General features: G+C 35.1%; 1 protein-coding gene across 2 annotated transcripts; it reads right to left on the bottom strand.

Moving 5' to 3' along the window:
- Positions 1–3,412: 3,412 nt before the first annotated feature.
- Positions 3,413–6,491, bottom strand: LOC133321979 (uncharacterized). 2 transcript variants are annotated; one of them, XM_061531047.1, is made up of 5 exons: positions 6,207–6,491; positions 4,218–4,330; positions 3,949–4,151; positions 3,738–3,888; positions 3,413–3,678 (listed from the first exon to the last, which is right to left on the bottom strand). In XM_061531047.1, exons 2-5 carry the CDS (start codon positions 4,273–4,275, stop codon positions 3,530–3,532), a joined length of 561 nt encoding a protein of 186 aa, XP_061387031.1. In that variant the 5' UTR covers positions 4,276–4,330; positions 6,207–6,491; the 3' UTR covers positions 3,413–3,529. The 2 variants fall into 2 exon arrangements, with proteins under 2 accessions (XP_061387031.1, XP_061387030.1); XM_061531046.1 differs by lacking the exon at positions 6,207–6,491 and having other exon boundaries at positions 4,218–4,595.
- Positions 6,492–17,333: the final 10,842 nt, after the last annotated feature.

Genomic DNA, 17,333 nt, shown 5'->3' with positions numbered 1-17,333 from the left:
TGGCTTTGTTGTTTTGTTTGAAGCCAACTTCATGCCGACTACCAGCACCATTTGTTGACTTTCAAATAATCCTTATGAGAAAAGTTTATGTTATGATGTTGTTGCTATTGTTTTTCTTGTTTTTGTCGCACTTCCGATAACCGTTGTTGTTGTACATGTTGTTGCTATTTCTATGCAAAGCACACAACAACAACAAAAAGGATTTTTTCTGATCCTAAGGATACAAGTAATATGAAAACAACAGTTATTATTTTCAACATATAGCCAACGGGTAGGAGAGCTAGCAATCAGGATGTTTATCGGAAACGGAAGGTCTAGGAGAAATGGAAAAATTATCAGCGCAACAACAATATGATTTGTTATATATTGCATAGGTCGACTGGAAATGTTGGCTAAAAAGGTAGCAAAAAGTGAAGACTATAATTTGTATGCAACATATTTACCTATAAAAATCAAATATTGAGGGACAAAATTTCAAGAAAATCGAGGTTATGGTCTGGTCAATACTATGAAGTTCATGGAAAAACTTTATATCTTTGAGGCTATTGCAGGCTATTATTGAGATTACAAGTCGTCAGTCAAATTGAATGAGGAATAGGTTTGAAAAACATATCCTTGATCTAGATCAAGTCCATTTTCTTTTATAGTAAAATCATTCATGAGTCTTCAGACATGCGACTTATAAGGTGCTGCAAATAACAGTCAATATTGACTTTGTAAAGTTATTCTTTAAATAATCCATTCCTATAGAAAAAATCATCTTATAATGCTTCTGATAAAGCCAAAATGCCGTTCTATAGGAAAAGCCTCTGTGTCTCTAATAAGGCCTTTGATTTTTTCCCTTAGAAAAAATTGCACCTAATGAGCCATTTGTGACATTTTTTATAAAAAAATCTTCATTTAGGCTATCTATTTTTACTATAGAAAAGAAAGACCTTCAGGGTGGACATCGTTTTTTTTCGTTGGTAATTTAAGCACTTTGATTTGTTACAAGAGACATTTAGATATCAAAGGTTGTTTTGTAAAGACGCATAAATAGCTTCTGGGGAGAATATCCCAACAAAAACCCAGTAAGGAAAGTAGTAAAATCGGACTGAGCCGACTATATGATACCCTTCACCACTTTGGTATATTCTACATATTATCCTAACGTCACCTTTTCGAAGGAACATTATCATGAAATTTAACAAACTTTAATAGGTGATCTTAATCTATATGTAGATTGACTAACATCAATCCGTACATATATTCTGAAACCTATGCTAAGTTGAATTTCATTCAGGCAGAATTAGAGTCGTTTGCGATGACAATGGGACAAATTTATTTAAATCGATTTATGGCAAACTTAATACACGCTATCCGGTATGACGCACTTTCGTGTTAATCTGATTTTCACGAAACATAGCACACATCATTCTAGACTCAATTCAGTACGCTATGCCAAATTTCGTGCAAATCGAAGAATATATAAGGTCCTTGGTGTACCATTTACATAAAATCGGACGAAGATATATATATATATATATGTTTGAATCGATTTTTACGAAACTTAGGCAAAATTTAGTACAAAATCATTATAGACAAAATTTAGTACGCTGAGCCAAATTTCGTGCAAATCGAGAGATATATGGGTACTATGCTGCATCATTTACCTTAAATCGGATAAAAATATATATGGGAGCTATATCTAAATATGAACCGATTTTTCCCAGTTTCGATAGGGTTCGTTTAAATTAAGATAGACAGGCGGATGGACGGACATTGCATATTCATATTCTTAAAAGGAACTATGGGTCAATCTTGTTCCCTTTTGCCAGTTACAGACATATGCACAAAGACATAATACCCTGTACCACAGAGTGGTGAAGGTTATAAAAATAGTATCTAGGGAGGATTGTGAAAATCGACTACTACAGTTTTTTTGCAAATAGAGAGCAGGACTTCTATGAGAGAGGCATTATGACAACAAAACGGTGCATATTTCGGTCATTCCGTAGCATGTTAAATAAAGTCCTATAGTTCATATAAAAATAACGGTTTTTTCCCTCGACGTAATATAAAGCGAATAATAATGTTATTCTGAAAACCTCCACAAACCATATGCTAAGGGTATGGTATTTTTACTTGTTTATAGAAAAAATTGCTCTTATGTGTTGTACTAAAAATATTCATTAAAAAATACACGCCTACATCTAAGATACACGTAGGATTTTTTTTACATTATCGATTATCCATAATTTACCTCTATTGAGGACATCAAATTTTAATAGGAAAAATTCAAGTATTTTTTCTATGACGCCTTAAATTTATTCTATAGAAAATATCTCTGTTGAGGACTCAAATTTGTTCTATTCCATAAAACACCTAATGAGAGATCATATGTTTTGCTATGGAAAAAATTCTTCCTGCCATCGTTTTTTTTTTGTAGAAAAAGTTCTATTGAATTCTAAATTATTTGTATTGGAAAATTGTTTTTTTTTTGTATGTAAAATAAAAGCCTCTAATGATTCGTTTTCTTTTTATAAGAAAAACTAGCATATACCCGCTACTTCGTTAGCGAATGTGGGCTGTATTTAAAACCCTATACCGACCATATTTTTATTAGAATTTTAGAACCATTTGGTACATATGTTCTCTTTAGTACCCCTGCAGCGAGCAGCTTTAGTAAAATTGTAGTGTTTTACTGGTGACATTGTCGCTAGTACTAGTGAAAAAGTATACCACAACCAATGTAATTTCCTATGGACATTTAACATAGGCTTGTCATAGGAGAAGTACCAGTAGACCTTGACTATATTGACTAAGTAGTTCTTTTGGGACTATATGGTGACATTTGAACCAAATAGTCACTAGAAAAAGATTATATCTTTTGAGATTATGTGATGACGTGTATACCAAATAATCACTACATTATATTGGGTTTCCTGAGCTATATGTAGACATTTGAACCAAATAATCACTAGAAAAAGATTAGATCTTTTAAGTTTATATGGTGACGTTTGAACCAAATAATCACTGCATTTTATTGGGTATCCTGAGCTATATGTAGACATTTGAACCAAATAATCACTAGAAAAAGATTAGATCTTTTAAGTTTATATGGTGACGTTTGAACCAAATAATCACTGCATTTTATTGGGTATCCTGAGCTATATGTAGACATTTGAACCAAATAAACACTAGAAGACCATTAGTCCTTTCGAGATCATATGGAGGCATTCGAACCAAATAGTCATTTGAGATTTTTAGGAAAATGCTTGTAATAGAATAAGTATTTAACAACGTTACATTTTTAACGCAGTTATTAAGTAACAAAAACAAAAGTAAAGCACAGTTCAATCTACACACAATATATTTAATTAATCTAAAACAGTCTGCGAATTTTAGGCAAGGTAATAAATTAAGAAATGGATTACATATATAGCTCACTTTTTTCAAGGCTGGCCAAACCTTGTCTTATTTTTAATAAAACTGAATAGTGTTAGAACTAGGATTTTAAAATTATATAGTATAACATAAAAACATTCAGTTAAATTTGTGGTTCTTCATCATTTTCATCTTGTTCCTTTTCTTCGGTGCGCCTGCTTCGTTTGTTGATCTTAAAATACTTTTTCTTTTGGCGTTGGAACGCTGCTCGTAAAGTCTTGTCAGGTAATTTATTAAATGTTGATATAACTTCTGTTTTATAAACTATATTTTAGCATTACTTATTTGAAACAAAAACAAACACGTTTTACCTATTATGGCGGCAAGTACATTACCAAAATCTCGTAGACCTTTTTTCCCGAAAGTTCCGTCAACATTAAAATCCATAATAATATTTCTTCCAAATACTTTATGCAAATTACGTTCAGCGTTACCTGCAATGAGATTTTTCATTTGTCGAGTCTGCAATTGTAAAAATTGTTTTAGTTATGAATTTGTTATTCCCAAAACGCAGATACGTACATATAGATCTGCTTGTGTTGCGAGAATTCGATCAAATTCTCGAAGTTTTTCTTCCGATTCAATTGGAAAAATTGTCATAATATTGTCCACAAATGCGTTCTGAGAAATAACACGATCCAGTAAAACTTTATGCTCCGCCAAAATATCAATAATCGTGTCTAGTTTTCTGGCATTTTCTTGGCAGGAAGAACATTTTGCATTAGCTATCAAAAATATGAACTCAATTTTGTTATACTGTTAAAAATTTAGTGATAATCTTTGGAGATTACCTTGTGGAGCAAAATATTTCATTTTTCCTTTGGAAGGGTTGGCATTTTCGTTCGACATGTTTATGTGCGGGAGTTGTGTACTTAGGAGGTAAAAATTTGTGCTTGATATTTCTCTGGAAAGCAGGAATGTAAAATGGGCACGATTACAAAATCAGAATCAATTGGCAAGCATACAAATTTGAACTGAATGTCTTTAATACAAAATGTCTCTTTTTCCCCTAGAGTCAGATTCGTTTTGAAAATACCAATCTCACAAGAATTCACCGGTTCTTCGTAGAAACTTTCTAATGCCAAAATTCGACTGCCTTCAATATATATTTCGCCCTTTTTCTTTATATTATCAATTTTTATTGGAATGCATGAATTCACCGCGCAAATATTATCTGTTCTTTGCAGGATATGTAGCAATCATTTACAAAAGCTCCAACGATAACACCTTTTTCATATTTTAACCCATCCTGAATAGTGTTGACAATCATGCAATTTTTTTCCTTTTGAATAATTTGTTGAAAGATATGTGATGGTTTTCGAACATGTTTTTTCAGTGTTTGCAGTTTATTTTCAAATGCATATGCAGAAAACGAAATAAGGGGACCATACTTTTCTGCGCAAGAAGCCAAATGAAGCAGATTATGAACGTTAAAAGAAATGCTGTTCGAACCAAATACAGTTGAGAAGTTCTCGACAAATAATTGAAGCAAATTATTAGCTTGAACAATATTTTGATCCATATGTCGTGCATTGTTAAGAAGTCGATAAGCACAATGTAAAGTTAAAAATTCATAATAAATATCTTCGTGTACATTATTATAAAGAGCAATAATTCCTGTATAAGCAAGGAACTGGTGAAATTCAGTCGCTTTCCAATGACAAAGATCATCTAAAGGCCTGGGTTTTCTTGGGAATTCCCTTGGAATGTATTTTTTAAATTTCACCAATTCAGAAGATATTTTTGAAATATTTTGTTTTGAGGTTTTCTTTTCAGTTTTATTATGCATTATTCTGGTTAGCATTTTTTTGGTGACTCCGAGGTCAATGAGATGCATGCTATCTAAAGGAGTCTGATTTATCATACCAAATCCAATTTCTTCGAGAGGAGTTTTTTCTTCTTTGAACATTTGGGAATGGTGGCATGGATACTTTCGCACAGCAAAGTCCTCATCGGAGATTAGGGAACCACTCTCGCTACTATAAGTCAAGACATTGTTTACCTTCTTCGCAATTTGAGTACACTTGGTGCAGCCATGTGTTGATGTATGTCCAGGAACTCCACAAACGAAAGCTTTTGCTGGTGCGTCACATATTAAGCAACGAAACTTCAATTTTAAATGTTTTTGTTGTATGATAAACTGACCTTTTAGTAGAATCACTTCATCAATGAAGTCTTTCAAATACACATTCACACTACCCGGCTTGGTGTTTCCCAAGTATAATCCAACAACAAACGGTTTTGTTTTCTCCTGAATATTAACGATTCTGCAAAGGATTGGCCACAATTGCACACGAGAGCTTTTGAACAGTGGAATTCCATCGATATTTATATCTAGTTCGACTTCCTCATACTTTTCCAAAATGTGACCAACTTTTCGTAGTTGTGTTTCTATGCCAATATGACAATAAATTCCAGGGGCAACATTTCTCGTTAACATATTTTTTGCTCTGCCCACCAAAGTCTCTCTAGTGAGCGGAACATCTAGACCTTCTTCCTTTAATATTGATAAAAGACTTTCCAAACATTTCTTTGAAGGATTCGTTTCCATGCACCACTTTTTAAGTTTGTCCCGCAACATTAATTTCGGAACTGCAAAATCTTCCATTCCATTTTCCACGAAATCATTTATAAAATCTCCACCGTTTGACACAAATTCACTTTCACTATTTTCTTGTTCACATTGCAAACTTCTGTTTTTATACAATATTTTTTGTTTTTTAATTAATCTTTTATAATTTCTTTTACTCATTTTGTTTATATATTTAATAAATAATCACCTTTTTAACAATAAAACACACAAAACAAATTAATTGCCGATAAAAACGCGTTGTTTCGATGCGATCTACAAAAAAATTACATAAAAATGTGTATATATTCAATATGTTTTAATGACAATAAAAGAAAAGCCAACTGTCGACATTGTCAGTAGAAATACACTACAATCAGTGTCCCAAACCAAACTCTACTCGTAAATTGTTGAAATTTGAACTAGTACAATTGTCTGTAGAAATAAAGTGGTAATATAAGATACACATGGATCTTTGCTCGCAGCAGGGACGTTTTTCAAATCTACCTCTATATCTCAACCCTGCACACCCATTCCGATCGCAACAGAAATCTACCTCTATATAAATTTGGTGTCACTTCTTACACTTTGTACTCAAATCAAATATAGAGTCACCCATATACAAATTTGGTATCAGTTGGTTGAGTACCATTAAGTACCAAATTTCATGATTTGACCTCTGAAGGTTCACCTAAATCAAAATCTTACCAAATTTAGTTCCATTTAACACACATACCCCAATCATACACCCGCACAGTGCTCTATCGGTTCACCCACAATACAAATTGTACCAAATTTAGCACACAGTAGTACGAATTTCAAAAACTTCCAACTTAACCCAAACCAACACCCCCACAGGGATCCTAAATTCATATTTCAGGATTCAAACTCTACCAGTTCACTCACAATTCAAATTGTACCATATTTAGTACACAGTAGTACCAATTTCCAAAACATTCGACATGCCCCAATCCTACCCCCCACTGATCCTAAATCCAAGTTTCAGGATTCCAAATCTATCGGTTCAACCACTATTTAAATTGTACCAAATTTAGTACACAGTAGTACCAATTTCCTACATACTTCAATCCTACATCCCCACACCGATCCTAAATTCAAGTTTTAGGACTCCAAATATAATACCATATAGCACATTTCGTACACATGAGTAAACGCTTTCAAACAAATCTCCTTAAATGGACCCTACTTCTCAACCTTAACTCACACTGCAAATTTCAATTTTTTAGAGCTATCCGTTCACATGCTACAGAATTTACCAAATTTTTGTACATTTTCATACTTTTCGGATTGTTATAGTTCGAATTTCCAAAAAACTCTTTTGTACATCTATCCTACACTTCCTCAACGACTACCAAACCAACCAACCATTTCAGAGTTCTAGCTCTACCGGTTCGCCAAATACAAATGGTAGTACTTTTCGTACCGTTCTAGTACGAATTTCCAAAAACCCTGCCTTATCTGTCACCTTTGGACCAAGAGTGACCCTCACCCAAAATTTCAAAATTCTAGCTTCAGACGTTTCGTCTGGGCGTTGATGAACCGTTAAATCAGTCAGCCAGTCAATTACTTTACTCTTTTATTAGTATAGATTGCCCTTGACCTTTTTTTCTGCAAAAGAAGTCAGACTAGTATTTTTCTATAGAACTAGCGGGCCCGGCAAACGTTGTCTTGCCAAGCAATATTGTTGATGTATAATTTTCGGCGTTCTAGGTTTGTTTTTATACCCTCCTCCATAAGGTGGATTGTACAAATTTTTGTAATACCTTGGTATTTATCAGATCACACTTAAAGTACAATTTGTGGTTAATGAGCGAGTCATTTTGCCATTTTTGTCTTCTAAAGTTTCTGTAGATAAAAGTTTATGAATTATTGAATTTGTGGAAAGTAAATTTAATTGAGCAGAAAATCACCCTAATTAATAATATCAATATTGACCAAGTATTCGGATAGCTCCCATATAACGGTATCCATTAATATTCGGTATTTGGCTGAAATTTTTTATTCGCCCAAGCTTCCAAATATCCCTCATATAATTTTAAATCTAATCGGCAGTAATTTGGTGTATGGTTGTTTTATTTGGTAGAATGAATCGTACTAAAAGTATATATATTGGTCCACCCTTTGATGTAGCTCCCATATAACGGTACCCAAAATATTCGGTACTTTGGGGAGTTTGTTCCAGTGTGTCAACCAAGGTGGCCGTAATGTTATTTGGTTCAAATTTGCTCATAGAGTTGGCCTAAAGTATTAAAAAGGCGCCATATTTCAAGTTCTTACCCGCTTTTTCCAACGTGAGTGTCTGTATATTATTTTTAAAGAGCATGGGCAACCTACTATCACATAGTGTTGTAACATTGTTCCCATATAAATTTCCCAACCAATTTAAGGAATCTACATATTAGAAGATATGAAAAGTTAGATTTAAGTTTAGTTGATATATCAAAGGTATTTGCAATTTTATAGTCACAGGTTCACTTTTTTTTATATCAACTTAATGAATTTTGCACAGAAAATGGCATCGTATATTAGTTTTCTCTGTGATACACATTTGTGGTATCGGATATATGCGAGGTGTTGTGTTTATAAGTTCAAAGGCATTGACCAACGATTAGGCATATAACCACCATATAATGGTACCACCTGATTTGATATTTCCCGTGCCATAGCAACATTTTAAGTGCTTTAAAGAACAACGTGTCCTTATAGAACTATTACTATTTAAGAAAAATTATCTATTGCGAATATCTTCTGATTTTTATCCTTGCATTTGTCCCAAAATGTACGTGCATTCTATGGACAACGTGTACATAAAATGATCGCGTGTACATTCAATGATATATTCTCAATTATTTTTTGAATTTTCACAAAAAAAGTTTCAATACAATGTCAATCAAATTAAAAAAAAAAAACCAGTGAGCGGAGCAGTATAGTCGGACGGGGCCGACCATACGATACCCTACACAACTACCACGAACTCTAACTTTCTGAGGATGTTTATTCCGAGTCTGAGTAATATTTGCCCCCTCTTGTCCGATTAGAGGTTAACAACACCTCTTCCTTACTTTTTTTCGAATATTCAGTACAATCCTTCTATTTACTTGTCCAGATTACCTTCACGGTAGGTTGTGTTGAGATTTTCGGATTATACTCTACTCGAAAACACACAAAAAATTATGTTTTCGGTCCATTTCATCCCAAAATTTTAATCTGATCATCACCGAAAATTGTAGGCGTTGTTCTTGACCATAACTGGAACTTCATGAAAAATTTCAAAGCCATCAGCGCGATATTTCTCCCTCTAATGTGGTAATGGGTTACTAAATAATATCTGAATACGTAAGCACCTGTAAATATTTGACTGTAACTCCCACATCTGAGTAGATACATCACTATATTTGGTATCAATTTAAAGGAAAACCACTCCTCTTGGATATGCTATCAACTCCTGGGGTCTACATCCTCCAGGAGTAAATATATATGCCATAGAATACAAATTTTGTCATTTTTCACACAAAAGTCAGGGTCCATTTGACCCGCTAAATATTGACCGATCTTTATCAAAACATGCATGCTTATTCTCTGGCCCGATCCCCTTCTCCATGCAAAAATTCGAGGTGTTTGGGCCATAATTGCGGCCTCTGGAGCGACCAGAAAAACCGACAAAAATAATGTTTTTGGTCCATTTCATCCCCTAAATATTAACCGATCTTTTCCAAAAACAATAGGGGTCTTCATTGGCCAGAACCCACCCTACATGCAAAATTTCGTGAAGTTTGGTCCATAACTGTGGCCTGTATCGTGTTTACAAATTATAATGGACAGACGGACGGACGGACGGACACACATGTCTAGATCGACTCAGCTAGTCGAGATATGACGATCGGTATACTTAAAGGTGGGTCTAGGACCAATATTTCGCGGCGTTACAAACATTTGGGGCTGCACAAAGCTATAATACCCTGACAACATAGTTGTGTAGGGTATAAAAAAATCAAAATTTTCAATAATTGACAAATGAAGGCTTAAAGGATTGATACGCTATCAATTTTTGCCCAAATATCTCAAAATAGCAACTACGACGTGGGGCAATCATAATAGCTCGATACTAAATTCGTGGAAATGCAAATATGCTTCATAATATTTTTTTGCGTTTTTCGACTTTTTCTCACCATATAAACCTTCCCTAAAGCTCCACGAAGATTTGAAGAGTAAGATAAGAAAAATCTGTTCAGCCGTTCTCGAGTTTTAGCGAGACTAACATACATCATTTTTTTTTAAGTCAATGACAATCTAATTGATTATAGAAAATTAGCATATTTTGAGAATTTTCCATAATTGACAATTACATTTTCGACCACAATATGTCCAAAAAGAACTACGAAGAGATGAAACCTTAAATGTTCGGTATAAAATGTGTGGAAATGCTAATATCTTCCAAAATATATTTTGCAACATTTTCGCGGATTTTTCTTAAAATGTTCTTTCATTAAAACCTTTCCACTTCAATTACAGACTACTAACAGAAACTTTAAGTCAAATCGGTCCAGCCGTTTCTTTAAAATAATTTTTGCATGATTTTCGCGGATTTTTCTCATAATTTTATTTCATAAAAACCTTCCCACTATAATTACCGACAACTTAAAGAAATTTTGAGTCAAATCGGTCCAGCCGTTCTCAATTGATGCGTTAGTATACATTTTTCTTTCTCCATTTTTATATATATAGAAGATTTGATCAAATTGAATATTCCATTCGCTCCATTTGATATTTAAAAGTGTTTACAATTTGTGGATAAGGGTGACCCCATATATTTCCATCATAGAACAAGATTACTCCTTCGATTACTCCTTTCGAGAGTTATAGTGCGCCCAGCTATATAGACAGACGGACATTTGTAAATCGAGTTCAAATTATCTGAAACAGAGTTGGCCCAAAGAAGCTAATATTTCGATAAGGCACAAGAAAGATTTTAAGGATTGACAATCTATTAAAAATTAACACAAGTGAGCGGAGCAGTATAGTCAGACGGTGCCGACCATACAATGCCCTACACAACTACCACAGAACTCTATCTTTCTGCGGATTTTTAGCACCTCTTCCTTACACGGACATATTTTCCGAATATTACCAATATTCAGCCCATCTAATTACTTGTCTATATTCCCTTTACCATGGATTGTGTTGTGATGTTCGGCCTCTAATTGTAGCCCATAGATTAAATCGAAAAAACCAAAAAAATAAGTTTTCGATCCACTTCATCCCAAAATGTTTATCTGATCATCACCGTTGTACTTGACCAAAACTAGAACCTCATGGAACATTTCAAAGCGATCACCGCTATATTTCCGCCCTCTAGTGTGGTAATGGTTTATTAAATAATATCTGAATACGTAAGCACCTGTACATATTTACGTGTAACTCCCACACCCGAGTACATACGACAATATAATTGGTATCAATTTGGATATACTATCAACTTCTCGGCTCTATGTCCTTGGTATGCTTATTTTTTGGCACGATCCCCTTCTCCAAGCCAAAATTCACGATGTTTGGGCCATAATTGATGCCGGAAAAACCGACAAAAATAAAGTTTTTGGTCCATTTCATCCCCTAAATATTAACCGATATTTTCCGAAAACAATAGGGGTTTTCATTGGGCAGAACCCATCCTACATGAACAATTTTGTGAAGATGACGGACAGACGGACGGACTGACACACATGCCTAGATCGACTCAGCTAGTGGAGATATGGGTCTAGGACCAATATTTCTCGGCGTTACAAACTCTTGGGGCTGCACAAAGCTATAATATCCTGACAACATAGTTGTGTAGGGTATAAAAACTGAAATTTAAAAATTTTGCAATGGACCTTAAACACTTTTAATTCAATTATAAATATTTTGAAAAAAACATTTATTACGTGTAATAAAGACGCGATTATGCTCCCTTCACATCCCTCCCCAAAATGCTTTAATCCCCAAAAGAATCAGATAATGAAGAGCCAATTATGTTTTATGTAGGGAACTTGAGAGAGAGTCATTATAAGACATCTAATACTTCGCATTTAATGTTTTCTTGATTGTCAACAAGCTGTTGTTATTGTTGTTCTGCTTCTTCTCCCTCTTTGCACACACACCCCCTTGCCTGCAGTAAAACAATCTCTTTCTCCATTGTGAAAACGAAATCTTTGTGCATGGTTGCGTATGAATGTTGTCGTGTTAGGAAATACCCTGAGAGGAATTAAGAATTGTCTGTAAATTTATGAGTGTATACGTGTGTGTGCGTGCAAGTGAGTGAGTGTTTTATGCCCTGAGAAAAAATTGTATACAGTTATTGTTGGCAGTTAGCAGCTGGTGTTTTGTTGCTCATTTACTACCATAAACACCCCACCACCACCCACACTCACAGACACACACACATACACGTTCATTGAAATGCTTACATTTATTTAGAAAAATATTCTCTGATGAGAAAAAATGATGGGATTTCTATTTAACAAGAATATATTTTCAAAGTATATGAGTGTGTGTGTGCGTGTTAAAATGTTCGGAATGTGTTGTTATCATTGATTTCCCCCAGCAGCAGCAGCCAGACACTCTCAGTTTATTGTTATGTTGATGTTGGAATGAAAATTGATTTGAATGTTGAAGGCGGTTGAAGGGTTGTTTGGCTGGGAGTGTTGGGTATTTTTTTTTGAATGGGAAGCATCTAAAAGGGCAGTCATTCGATCATTGCCATAACAACAGACACACGGATGACTACTTGACTTTTATGGGATTAGCTTATTTGAATGCAAAGTGGGTTCAGTTTCAGTTTCAGAAAATATGCTGTCTAAATCCAGCATGGCTTTAAAAGGCAAGCTAAGTGTGATTGACGTTTTGCATAATTGTCTATAACAAAATTGCTTGAATGAATAATTAAATTGTGATAAATTATAATATGCAATGAAAAATTAGTAGTCCGGCGGGTCGATTAGACAAATGAAATATTCAAAATGTATCAAAATACTAATATACGTTTGCATTGGAATAAGTATATAAGTATATTTATAAAATATTTTTACAAGGACAAAACAGGAACGGATTTTTAACGAATATTTTTACAAGGTTTATTCGACCAAAAAGCTGGATTTTTTCAAGAATATTATTTCAAGGGCTATTACAAAAATAGGCGTGGATTTTTTAAAGAATATTTTTACAAGGACTTAAAGACCAAAAGGCGTGGATTTTTTAAAGAATATTTTTACAAGGACTTAAAGACCAAAAGGCATGGATTTTTTAATGAATATTTTTACAAAGACTTTAAGACCAAAAGGCGTGGATTTTTTAAAGAATATTTTTGCAAGGACTTTAAGCCCAAAAGGCGTGGATTATTTAAGAATATTATTACAAGGACTTTAAGACCATAAGGCGTGGATTTTTTAAAGAATATTATTACAAGGACTTTAAAACCAAAAGGCGTGGATTTTTTAAAGAATATTATTACAAGGACTTTAAAACCAAAAGGCGTGGATTTTTTAAAGAATATTATTACAAGGACTTTAAAACCAAAAGGCGTGGATTTTTTTAAGAATATTTTTACAAGGACTTTAAAAATCCGGACTTTAATCCGGATTAAGGGCCACTTAATGCGGATTAAGCCTTAAACCTAGGTCAAGGACCCTTAATCCGGATTAAGTGTCCCTTAATCCGGATTAAGGGATACATAAGCCGGATTAAGGGACACTTAATCCAGATTAAGGGACACTTAATTCGGATTAAGGGTCCTTGACCCAAGTTTAAGGCTTAATCTGGATTAAGGGCCACTTAATCCGGATTAAGGGCCTCTTAATCCGGATTAAGGGTTAAGGGACTCTTAATCCGGATTAAGGGACAAGGGTACTTGACCCAGGTTTAAGGCTTGATCCGGATTAAGGCATAATCCGGATTAAGGGCCACTTAATCCGGATTAAGGGACACTTAATCCGGATTAAGGGACATTTAATCCGGTTTAAGGATCCTTGTCCCCGGATTAAGACTTAATACGGATTAAGGGTCATTGACCCCGGATTAAAGGCCATCATTTATTTTTACAAGGACTTAAAGACCAAAGGCGTGGATTCTTTTAAGAATATGTTTACAAGGACTTTAAAACCAAAAGGAGTGGATTTTATAAGAATTTTTTTACAAGGACTTTAAAACCCGGATTAAGGGACATTTAATCCGGATTAAGGGCCGCTTAATCCGGATTAAGCCTTAAACCTAGGTCAAGGATTAAGTGTCCCTTAATCCGGATTAAGGGACATTTAATCCGGTTTAAGGATCCTTGTCCCCGGATTAAGGCTTAATACGGATTAAGGGTCATTGACCCCGGATTAAAGGCCATCATTTAACCCGAACTAAAGGTCATTGACCCCGAATCGAGGGTAGACAAAGGGGAAGAGCTAGAATTCTGAAATTTTGGAGCCTCTTAATCCGGATTAAGGGACACTTAATCCGGATTATGCCTTAATCCGGATTATGCCTTAATCCGGATTAAGCCTTAAACCTGGGTCAAGGACCCTTAATCCGGATTAAGGGACACTTAATCCGGATTAAGGGACACTTAATCCGGATTAAGGGACACATAAGCCGGATTAAGGGACACTTAATCCGGATTAAGGCATAATCCGGATTAAGGGACACTTAATCCGGATTAAAACATAATCCTGATTGAGGGACACTTAATCCGGATTAAGGGACACTTAATCCGGATTAAGGGTCCTTGACCCAGGTTTAAGGCTTAATCCGGATTGAGGGACACTTAATCCGGATTAAGTGTCCTTGACCTAGGTTTAAGGCTTAATCCGGATTAAGGCATAATCCGGATTAAGGGCCACTTAATCCGGATTAAGGGACATTTAATCCGGTTTAATCCGGATTAAGGCATAATCCGGATTAAGGGCCACTTTATCCGGATTAAGGGACATTTAATCCGGTTTAAGGATTCCCCGGATTAAACGCCATCATTTAACCCGAATTAAAGGTCATTGACCCCGAATCGAGGGTAGACAAAGGGGAAGAGCTAGAATTCTGACATTTTGGATGTGGTTCACTGATGGAAAGTTAGAAGGATGTAGATGCTCCATTTTAGAAATTCGTACTTATGTGGATTAAGGATTTTGGATTTTTATAAGAATAGTTTTAGAAGGACTTTAAGACCAAAACGGATAGGCTGGACTCCAGACTTAAGGAATTAAAATTACTGTTGGATTGAGGTAGTTAAGGAAATGCGTCATTTTGGGAACATAAAGTACTAAATTGTACTAAATAGTCATGGTCCGTTTTGAGAATATGCATAGAATCACTTTCTCCGAATTGGGAGAAGTTTGGCCCAAGGACGAACCGTATTGAAATTGGGGAACTCGGGTCATATTTGATTAATTTTTGATTAATTTAATCCGGATTAAGGAGCACTTGATGACTTAATCCGGATTAAGTGTCCTTGATCCAGGATTAAGGCTTAATCGGATTAAGGGCCAATCATTCCAAATTAAGGGTCCTTGACCCAGGATTAAGGCTTAATCCGGAACATGATTATGTGCAAACGGATAGGCTAGACTCCAGACTTAACGAATTAAAATTACTGTTGGATTGAGGTATTTTAGGAAATTCGTAATTTTGGGAACATAAAGTACTAAATTATACCAAATAGTAATGGTCCATTCTGAGAATAAGCATAGAATCACTTTCTCCGAATATAGCACGATATATAGTTTCGTTCGATTTAAAGTAAATGGTGCATAAAAGTCCTTATATATCTTATAGATTAAGGGTCCTTGACCCAGGATTAAGGCTCAATCCGGATTAAGGGTCCTTGACCCCGGATTAAGGGACATTTAATCCGGATTAAGGGCCACTTAATCCGGATTGAGCCTTAAACCTAGTTCAAGGACCCGGATTAAGGGCCACTTAATCCGGATTAAGGGCCACTTAATCCGGATTAAGGGACACTTAATCCGGATTAAGGGACACTTAATCCGGATTAAGTGGCCCTTAATCCGGATTATGCCTTAATCCGGATTAAGCCTTAAACCTGGGTCAAGGACCCTTAATCCGGATTAAGGGACACATAAGCCGGATTAAGGGACACCTTATCCAGATTAAGGGACACTTAATCAAGATTAAGGGATACTTAATCAAGATTAAGGGACACTTAATCCGGATTAAGGCATAATCCGCGCCTTTTGGTGTTAAAGTCCTTGTAAAAATATTCTTAAAAAAATCCAGGCCTTTTGGTCTTAAAGTCCTTGTAAAAATATTCTTTAAAAAAAACCACGCCTTTTGTTCCTAAAGTCCTTGTAAAAATATTCTTTAAAAAATCCACACCTTTGGTCTTTAAGTCCTTGTAAACATATTCCTTAAAAAATCCACGCCTTTTGGTCTTAAAGTCCTTTTAAAAATATTCTTTAAAAAATCACTGGTTCACTGATGGAAAGTTAGAAGGATGTAGATGCTCCATTTTAGAAATTCGTACTTATGTGGATTAAGGATTTTGGATTTTTTTAAGAATATTTTTACAAGGACTTTATAACCAAAAGGCGTGGATTTTTATAAGAATATTTTTAGAAGGACTTTTTGGTCTTAAAGTCCTTCTAAAAATATTCTTATAAAAATCCACGCCTTTTGGTTTTAAAGTCCTTGTAAAAATATTCTTAAAAAAATCCAAAATCCTTAATCCACATAAGTACGAATTTCTAAAATGGAGCATCTACATCCTTCTAACTTTCCATCAGTGAACCACATCCAAAATGTCAGAATTCTAGCTCTTCCCCTTTGTCTACCCTCGATTCGGGGTCAATGACCTTTAATTCGGATTAATGATGGCGTTTAATCCGGGGTCAATGACCCTTAATCCGTATTAAGCCTTAATCCGGGGACAAGAAACCTTAAACCGGATTAAATGTCCCTTAATCCTTAAGGGACACTTAATCCGGATTAAACCGGATTAAATGTCCCTTAATCCGGATTAAGTGGCCCTTAATCCGGATTAAGCCTTAAACCTAGGTCAAGGACACTTAATCCGGATTAAGTGTCCCTTAATCCGGATTAAGCCTTAAACCTGGGTCAAGGACCCTTAATCCGGATTAAGTGTCCCTTAATCCGGATTAAGTGTCCCTTAATCCGGATTATGCCTTAATCCGGATTAAGTGTCCCTTAATCCGGATTATGCCTTAATCCGGATTAAGCCTTAAACCTAGGTCAAGGACCCTTAATCCGGAGTGGCCCTTAATCCGGATTATGCCTTAATCCGGATTAAGTGTCCCTTAATCTGGATTAAGTGTCCCTTAATCTGGAT

Source organism: Musca vetustissima, unplaced genomic scaffold (assembly GCF_032173495.1).
Source record: "Musca vetustissima isolate MV318-11 ecotype Yass unplaced genomic scaffold, APGP_CSIRO_Mvet_v1 utg579787, whole genome shotgun sequence".
Taxonomy (NCBI): domain Eukaryota; kingdom Metazoa; phylum Arthropoda; class Insecta; order Diptera; family Muscidae; genus Musca; species Musca vetustissima.
The sequence above is the reverse complement of the archived record's forward strand: the minus strand, read 5'-3'. Positions and strand labels throughout refer to the sequence as shown.

Coding starts and splice junctions, on each gene's coding strand:
- LOC133321979 (XM_061531047.1), bottom strand. CDS start 4,275: ATGTCGAACGAAAATGCCAACCCTTCCAAAGGAAAAATGAAATATTTT. Junction 3,889..3,948: donor CAACACAAGCAGATCTATAT/GTACGTATCTGC, acceptor TTACAATTGCAG/ACTCGACAAATGAAAAATCT. Junction 3,679..3,737: donor TGTACTTGCCGCCATAATAG/GTAAAACGTGTT, acceptor TTTATAAAACAG/AAGTTATATCAACATTTAAT.